The following is a 9,504-nucleotide window of genomic DNA, read 5'->3' as shown; positions in this document are numbered from 1 at the left end:
TGTTACATTATCATCTTTGAGTTGTTCTAATAAGAATAAACTATGAATTATGCTTATCTACAGGTATTCAGTGCTTTACCGCAAAAATATCAAACTAAGAATTATTGTGGAGCTGACTTATAAAATGCATTTATCTCGAAAACGGTTGAATTTTCAGGTTCCTAACAAGTATACCTTTTCTTTCTAAAAATAATGTACCTTTAATATTTTTCAACACAAGTAGAGCTAACTTAAAGAGCAAAAAAGTTAAGCGCAAATTTATGCCACATATGTGGCGCCTTCTATTAGTTACATTAAAGTAAGTATTAAATTATAATTTATCCTACTCAAAAACATTCAACTGTAAATTTTTGTCCATAAATATTTACAAACGTAAAAGTTATACCGAAAAATAAAATTTTAAATTTCCAATTTAACACCCTGTATCTTTCTTAATATCAATATTTTATTAAAGCAAGTTGGCTTAAATCGTAATATTTTAAAATGCAGAATCTACGGTTTCTATTTGTACAATTACTTAAGGACCACCCTGTATATATATATTATATATATTGTTATGATATGAAAAATCGAGAAAAATATTGGTTTGTTTAAAAATATTTCAAAGTTCAAAAACATTAAAATAATTCAGATAAGTAGGATAATATCCAACAAACATTTCGAAGAAGGAAAGTTATTAAATTCTTGGATTACCTGTACTAAACAAAATGTAAGCTTTGCATAAATTATTTCTTTGTTATACTTGAGTGACCCGCATAATTTTAAGTGAAATCCAAAGACAATTGAACGGGGTTTTCCAAAATACATTAATGCAGTGATTAGAGACAAATAGAAGAGATTTTAGAAAGAGGTTTTTGTTAGTTTTAAGAATTATAGAAAATATTATTTGTAAATAAGTTTTAGGAAATTTTATAATTATAGGTAAAAATTTGTTTGTTATCGAAATGAAAAAATGGGGGAATTGTGACGAGTTTTGATTGGTGGAGATTGAAAAAGGTGGGATAAGTATGTAGGAAAAAGTTTAGCGAGATTGAGGAGAGAGAAAAGATAAGCAGTTGATTTTCCAAGTCTGTAAGACGAACAGTGATTGTTCTCTGGTGGTTCCCAAGAAGTAGCAAGCAGTAGTGTTGAATGTTAGTGAGTTTTCGTGGAGTTAGTGTATCTGACAGAAGCTGAAGCAGCAAAATATTGTAAGTCATATTTTCCTACTTATATTCCAAGAGTCACTGTTCAGGCCAACGAGAGATTCAGTTTATCGTTAAGAGAAGATATTCCAAGAGTCATTTTTCACTCGGGCCAACGAGAGATTCAGTTTATCGAGAGGAGAAAGGCTATCATAATTTGAATGATTGTTGCTTTTGAAGGAGATCATTAAGGACGATATACTTGCAACAATCTGTTGTAAGATTGCTGATTACATAGGGAGCGGTTGAGAGGAGATAATACAGTCTACAAGGAACAAGGATTTGGACCACTCATCATCAGAGAGAGATATTTTTGTTTTCTGCAGTTTTTTTCTTTTATTGATAACACAATTTTTACATGTAATTTAGAAAGGATATAAATATTTTGATTAGGAGAGTTAGAATAGTTTGGGATTTTGAGTTTTCAATTAATATTGTTTGTACCATTAATTTTGATTGTTCACGTACGGAGAACAAAATTTTGAGAATCCTTATATGAGATTTGTTTATTGAAAACTTTTGAGTGTGAATTATTTCATTATTTTTATTTCAATATATAGTGTTAGATCATATGTGTTTTTTATTATTCCGGTATTCTCTGGACCTTACCTTTCACATGTAATAGCATAGATATTGAAGCACGAATTTAACCCTGAGATAAAAGAATTAAAAATTGTGATAGAGTCATAATCATATCATTTAAATAATTTTAATTAATCAAAAAATTAATTAGCTAATTATTGCTTGGCGCACCAAGACTTTAAATATCACAATAATATATATATATTATATATATAGATATATATATATATATATATATATATATATATATATATATATATATATATATATATATATATATATAAGTGTAATATCATACCCTTATTCATGTGAAGAGATAGCAGTTTGAATTCGTCTAAAAAGAGTTTATTATCGTTAAAATTCTACAATATAAATTATTAACAATAATAACATAACTAAAATAACTTAACAAAAATACAAACCTAAAAAGAGAATCAAGAACAATGCTATTTCTTACGCCATTAAGTAATTTGACAATTGTACCATACAATTTACAATATATGTCAATGTCAATAAAACTTAAACAGTCATACAACCTAAAACTTTAAATAACTAAAAATAACTAAGCCCTGCTGTTTCACTTAAAATAAACATAGGTTTACTTTTACATCCCCCTACCAAAAAGGTATGATAAACCATCTAAGTATATGGTTTATCACAAGGCATCAATTTTGAAATATGGAAATAATTCATATCATTCTTTTTGTATCCAATATCTACTTCATATAATGTATTTGAAATTTGTTTTTTTATTTGAAATGGACCTACTCTTACTTCGTCAAGTTTTTTTCTATTTAGTTTTGATTTATTTTCTACATATGCCCAATCTCCCTCTTTGAATTCATAGGATTTTCTATTTTTGTCATACAGTTTTTTATTATATTCATGATGTCGTACCGAATTTTTATAGGCTATTTCTTTATCTTTTGATACATTTGTTGTATGTATTTGAAATTTGTTTTTTTATTTGAAATGGACCTACTCTTACTTCGTCAAGTTTTTTTCTATTTAGTTTTGATTTATTTTCTACATATGCCCAATCTCCCTCTTTGAATTCATAGGATTTTCTATTTTTGTCATACAGTTTTTTATTATATTCATGATGTCGTACCGAATTTTTATAGGCTATTTCTTTATCTTTTGATACATTTGTTGTCTCACACAGTTCCTCGGGAACAATAGGATCTGCTTTTCCAAAAAGCAAATATTCTGGGCTATATCCGGTTACGGAATGATCTGTTTTATTGTATTCCTCTATACATTCTTCAGCTATTTTTGTCCATGCTCGAATTCTAGTTTCATTTTGTTTGCATCTTATTCTGTTAACTAATGTCTGATTAAGTCTTTCATTTAATCCATTCGAGAATGGACAGTCTACTGCTGTAAAAATTAGTTGAATATTTAAATGTTTCATATGATTTCTAAATATTTTGGAATTAATTCCTGGATACTGATCTGTTAATAATGTTTTTATGGGGTGTTTATCTTGAATTTTGGCGATTAATTTTATGAAATCATCTGTGGTCTGATTTTTAGAAGTAACTGCAAACGCATATCTGGTGAAGTGATCTACAAGTAAGTGGAGGTATTTTTTTGTCGAACGATTGCCACCAAATCCTCCTATTGTATCTAAGGACATTATCTGAAAAGGTTCTTTTGCTGGACCCAATTGTGACAGAAGACCATATTTTGGACCGATTCTTGTTTTATTTTTACAGCAGATCTCGCATTTTTGACAGATATCCTTTGCTAGTGAATCTATATTCTTAATGTAGTAAAAATTTCTAATTTTGTTTGTTACTTTACCAGCACAAATATGACCATAAAATTTGTGAACTTTTGTTATTAACTCTTTTCCAAAATCTTTGGATAAAATTATTCTTTTTTCATTCTTCCTTAATTTATAAAATTTATCTTGGTTCAAAATTGTTCCTCTCATTGTATCTATAACTTGTCGATTATTATTTTGGTCTTGTTTTATCTCAGTTAATGTGACTAGGTTTACTGTTCTTATGAATGTTTCTGCATTTTTCATATTTTCCAACACTGGGTTTCTAGAAAGGCAGTCTGCTTCTACATTTTCTTTTCCAGGTTCATATTTAATGTCGAAGTCAAATTGTGAAAGAAAATGTGTCATATCTCCTAATTCTTCATCTGGTCTTGTACGAAGTTCTCTTCCCTCAAGGGGTTTATGATCAGTAATAACGAGAAATTTTCTTCCCATTAGCCAGTATTGCCAAAATTTTATTGCTTCTTTAATTGCCAGGCATTCTAAAAAAATAGCCTTTTTATTTTTTTGATATTTGTTCAATTTTTTTGAAAAGTATGCTACGGGTTTCATTTCTCCATCTCTTTGTTTTTGTTTCAGAACCGCACCAATTCCTAGAACACTAGCATCTGTATATATAGTTGTAGGAGCATTTGGGTTAAAAATGGCTAGTATAGGTTCAGAACAGAGGATATTCTTTGCCCTATCAAAAGCTGTTTGGCAGCTTAAAGACCAGTGGAATTTGATATCTTTTCTAAGTAAATTATGTAGTGGCTCTAATAACCTAGCTGAATCTTTTATATATTTGTGGTAAAAATTTACTTTTCCCAAAAACTGTCGTACTTTTTTTCTCGTGTCTGGTGCTGGAAAATCTCTGATCGATATTAAATTATCATGTAACGGACGAACTGAATTGTGTCCCACAATGTGTCCCAAATATTTAACCTCTTCTCTTGCAAAATTACATTTTAGAAGTTTGAGCCTAAATCCCTCTTCAATAATTGCTTTCATAAGTCTTTCTATATGGTCTAAGTGTTCTTCAAATGATAATGAGAATATTAAAATGTCATCTATGTAGTTTATACAAAATGAATTTAAATTATGCTTCCTGATAATATTACTTAAAATTCTTTGAAATATTGCGGGAGATGTTTTAAGCCCAAAAGGTAAGCATTTCCATTGCCAATGACCACTTTGGGTAACGAAGGCTGTCTTGTATTTATCTTTTATCCGAACTGGAATACACCAAAAAGCAGAATTTATATCTAAAGTAGTAAAGAACCTAGCATTCCTTGTTTTGGTCAAAATCTCGTCAATTAAAGGAAAAGGTTGGGGTTCAGGAATAATTAATTTGTTTAACTCACGAAAGTCAATGCACAATCTTGTTTTAGATCCTTCATCTTTTTTAAAAGCCAATGTAACAGGTGCTGCAAAAGGTGAAGATGATTCTTCTATTAAATTTGCTTTTAATAATTGTCCTATTTGAAATTCTATCTCTTTTTGGTCTTCTATCGAGCATCTATAGGGTCTTTTTGCAACAAATTTATGTTCTAAAAGTTTAATTTGAGCTTCATTATTTTGAACCTGCCCAATGTCAAATTTATGTTTTGCAAAAATATTGTCATATTTATTTAGTAATATTTCTATTTTATTTTTCTGATATGGCAATAAATGTTGTAATTTTGCTTCAAAAAGTTCTGTGGGAATTCCCTCATTAAAGTTTATGGAGTATTCTGTAATATTAATATTATAATTAAATTTTTCGATTTTTTCTTCAATTTTTCCGTATAATCTTTGATAAATCTCTAAATCAAAATCTTGTTTTATTTGAAAATTTAAAATAGAATCTAATCCGAGTAGAATATCGTACTCAAAATATTCATCATTAATTACAAAAAGATTAATATTTTTCTCAATTTTATTAATTTTCAGTTTTGCAATTAGTTTTCCTGTAAAATTTGTTCTGCCATTTATCGTTTTAAACATATTCCTATCTTCTTGAATATCTAATCCTAACTTTCTTGCCACCTTCGAATTCAGAAGAGTAACATTTGAGCCTGGGTCATAAACTCCACATAATTCTTTATTATTTAGGAATACTTTTAATTTGATCAATGGCAGCAAATCTAGTTTTTTTGTTCAGTTACTGTTTCATTTAATGTCTCCTGTATAGCAATATTATTAATATATTTAATATCATTTGATTTGTTTTCTTTTGTTACCTTTTTATCTTTTTGCTTTAAACGGCATATTGCCTCTGGATGAAACCTCCCAGGGAATCCTTTTCTATCACAATATTGACAAGTAGTTTTCTGTTCTTCTGGTATTATAGTAGATTTTTGATGAAAATTTGGTTTTGTCTCCAATTTATTCTTCTTTTTTATAACTAAACTTTCCAATTTTCGTAATTCACCTACCAATTTTTCCATTGTTGTAACGTCAGCTCTATTAATATTATCTTGTATATAAATTGGCAAATTTGTTACAATTAAATCAATTAGTATATCAATGGGAAAATCATTCTTTATATTTAGCAATAAATTTTCTTTACGAAACGCATAATCAACAATACTACCACCTATATACCTAAAAGAATAAGCTTGCCTATGATTATGCCAACCTGTTTCACAAAAACTATCTAAAAAATTAATTTTCCATACCTCAAAACTGTTATCTAAGCCTAATGTTATTATTTTTGATTCAAACCATTCTTTTGCTATTCCATCAAGAAACAAACGTAGAATCGAAATCTTGTCTTCATCAGCAACCACCTCACATCGCAAACATTCTGATTCGAAGGTCTTGAGCCATGAATTCATTGGAACATTATTTCCATCAAAATTTCGAAGTACAAAATCATCTTTTATTTTTTTTAAATTTTTCTTTTCAACTTTAGGTAAATTTGTGTCATTAAATTTCTGGAGCAACTCAGCAAATGATGGAAATTGTTCAGCTGTTTCTATCTTCTTATACACTGGTAATAAGGTCTGTTGTAAGTACTCACTTTGATAAACCACATCACCATCTGAATCAAAATAAATCTCCTTCAAATTGTCTTCTAATGCTATAGTACATGTTCTAAAGGATCCTCTTGTTTTCATAGATGCTAATATATTCTTCACTTTTTTCAGATGAAATAGTTCAGAATGATCAATTTGAAGTTGTTTTTCAAAGGGGATTTCATAATAAAAACGGGACCCTGTTGGCTGCAGCCACTTAAATTTATATACATTTTTCTTACTATCACTACTGTTTGCTTCTATAGCCATGCAAATTCTCATTGATGTAAAATTCATTCTTAAATATCGTTTTATCCAAATAACGGCTTGGAAATTTATAGTTATCACTATATTTTTTTTATCAGCTTAAGTTCTTGATTTATAAGTGTAATATCATACCCTTATTCATGTGAAGAGATAGCAGTTTGAATTCGTCTAAAAAGAGTTTATTATCGTTAAAATTCTACAATATAAATTATTAACAATAATAACATAACTAAAATAACTTAACAAAAATACAAACCTAAAAAGAGAATCAAGAACAATGCTATTTCTTACGCCATTAAGTAATTTGACAATTGTACCATACAATTTACAATATATGTCAATGTCAATAAAACTTAAACAGTCATACAACCTAAAACTTTAAATAACTAAAAATAACTAAGCCCTGCTGTTTCACTTAAAATAAACATAGGTTTACTTTTACATATATATATATATATATATATATATATATATATATATATATATATATATATATATATATATATATATATATATATATTAATATATATATATATATATATATATATATATATATATATATATATATATATATATATATATATATATATATATATATATATATATATATAGAAATATAGTCGCCGCCTCTGAAAAATGCAGAGACAGCAAAGAAATATTATAAATTAACAAGACACATGTTTCCGGTGCCCATTTTTATTTTAGAAAGTTATCTTTTTTACATTTTTGTAGTTCAAAATTATTGTTAGTTTTATAAATTGTAAATAAATCTTTTTTAAAAGTGACTTCGAAGTGTTCCCAATATTTCTGGCGCTGCGAACAGGATTCTTCGTACAGAAACTAGTGTTTCCTGGTCAACTTTAGTTGTTTGACGAAAATCCAAAAGAACCTAAGAGAAGAAGGCACAAGGCAAGGCAGAGAACATCACCACTGATCATCATCCTGTAAGTTTTTCCCTTTTTCTTTGAATGAGCACTTTTACTGATACTTCTGTAGAAAATTTACATTTATTATTAGCTGATTGTAATTTAAACTGTAACGAAATTAAAGATCTTTCTAAAGAGGCGAATAGTTCACGAAATAAATTTCGAAACCGTAATCGTTCAAAAATGGCCCTTAACAATAGTGATATTTCTAGCTTATGTTCTACATTACCCGATTTTACCACAGGAGATAACCTCTCCACATTCATTAAATCCGTAGATAATCTACTTAACTTTTTTTCTAATCAAAATCTTACTGTACCACAACAATTTATTTTAAATGCAAATATTGTTTCAAAAATTAAAGGTGAACCCAGAGACTATTTAAATTATTCTAATAAAACCCTTTGGACCGAAATCAGGCCCCTACTTTTAACCAAATACGGAGACAGACGTTCAGAAGATATTTTAGTCACCCAACTTTCAACAACTGTACAAAAATCACAAGAGAATTACGATCAATATCATCAGAGAATTTTAAATAACCTTAATGATTTATTACAACATATTTCTTTACACAACAATCCAGAAACGGTAGAATTTAAAACCCCATATTTTAAAAACATTGCTCTAGAAACCTTTTGCACTGGTATTAATGAACCCTACTGCGAGTACCTGTCCCACTTTCAATTAAATTCCTTAGACAAAGCTCTCCAAAAATGTATATCATACGACAACCACAAAAATCAACAGCAGTACATGAATTTTTTAAAACGACAACAAATGCCAAAATCAAATAATAATCCGCCTAGCCATCTTAAAAATAACCCTAATCATTCGAAATATTATTCCAACCAGCCTCGAAATCAATACCAATCTAATTCTAATAACGCATTCCAATATAATAATCCCAGACCAAATAATTTCAGAAATAACTTTCCTAACAATAATAATACTTCAAATACTCCAAATAACTATACCCGAAACAATAATTGTTTTCCGCAAAATAATACGAATTTAAATAGACAATCTTTATTTCCACAAAGAAATAATTTCAACCAACACACTAATAGACAATATTTTCCGCAAAATCGTCAAAACAATAATCCTACCCCCATGAGCGACGTACAGACGTCTTCGTCCAGAAACCACGAACCTATGAGTATTTCGACTAGGAGAACTCACGCTTTTAATGTAGAAGCTAACAATAGCGAAGATTTCGAATTATTATCCGACCCATACGAACAAGAAAATGTTTATGATTAAAATTTTCAGAGCGTTCCTTTACAAGAACAGCCACCCCCTCAATAAACTTAAATAATATCCACAACTATCCTCAATTACCTTATTTTATTTTACCCAAGTCTAAATTAAAAGTCCTAATAGATTCCGGAGGATCAGATACCATTATTTCACCCAACGCTACTAAATATTTTAATCCATCCCACAAATACAAAAAACCATTTAAATTAACTGCGATGGAAATTACGCAAACTTTTAATGACAATATAAGAACGCCACTGCTTAGCGAAATGAACATATCTGTGTTATTTGACGCCAAAGTTGCAAACTTCAGTCGAGATTTTGATATTTTACTAGGTAATGCGGATCTCGAAAAATTAAACGCGGTCATTAACTATAAAAATATGACACTGACATTAAATACGTATAACACTAGCTATAGGATTCCTTTTAAAACGTTGTATAATAAAATTCCAGTAGACATTGATAATGGAAATATATTGCTTCAAGAAATTATAATAAATAATATAAAATTACCT

The 9,504-nt window shown here is 28.7% G+C and overlaps 1 protein-coding gene across 1 annotated transcript; it reads right to left on the bottom strand.

Moving 5' to 3' along the window:
- Nucleotides 1-5,385: 5,385 nt before the first annotated feature.
- LOC140452892 (uncharacterized) lies at nucleotides 5,386-7,225 on the bottom strand. Its single transcript, XM_072547225.1, has 2 exons — nucleotides 7,057-7,225; nucleotides 5,386-6,968 (listed from the first exon to the last, which is right to left on the bottom strand). The coding sequence occupies exon 2, from the start codon at nucleotides 6,828-6,830 to the stop codon at nucleotides 5,661-5,663; it is 1,170 nt and encodes a 389-aa protein (XP_072403326.1). The 5' UTR covers nucleotides 6,831-6,968; nucleotides 7,057-7,225; the 3' UTR covers nucleotides 5,386-5,660.
- Between the last annotated feature and the right edge of the window lie 2,279 nt (nucleotides 7,226-9,504).

Source organism: Diabrotica undecimpunctata, chromosome 11 (assembly GCF_040954645.1).
Source record: "Diabrotica undecimpunctata isolate CICGRU chromosome 11, icDiaUnde3, whole genome shotgun sequence".
NCBI classification, from domain to species: domain Eukaryota; kingdom Metazoa; phylum Arthropoda; class Insecta; order Coleoptera; family Chrysomelidae; genus Diabrotica; species Diabrotica undecimpunctata.
The sequence above is the reverse complement of the archived record's forward strand: the minus strand, read 5'-3'. Positions and strand labels throughout refer to the sequence as shown.

Excerpts from the sequence above, each read along its gene's own strand:
- LOC140452892 (XM_072547225.1), bottom strand. The coding sequence starts at position 6,830 with ATGAATTTTACATCAATGAGAATTTGCATGGCTATAGAAGCAAACAGT.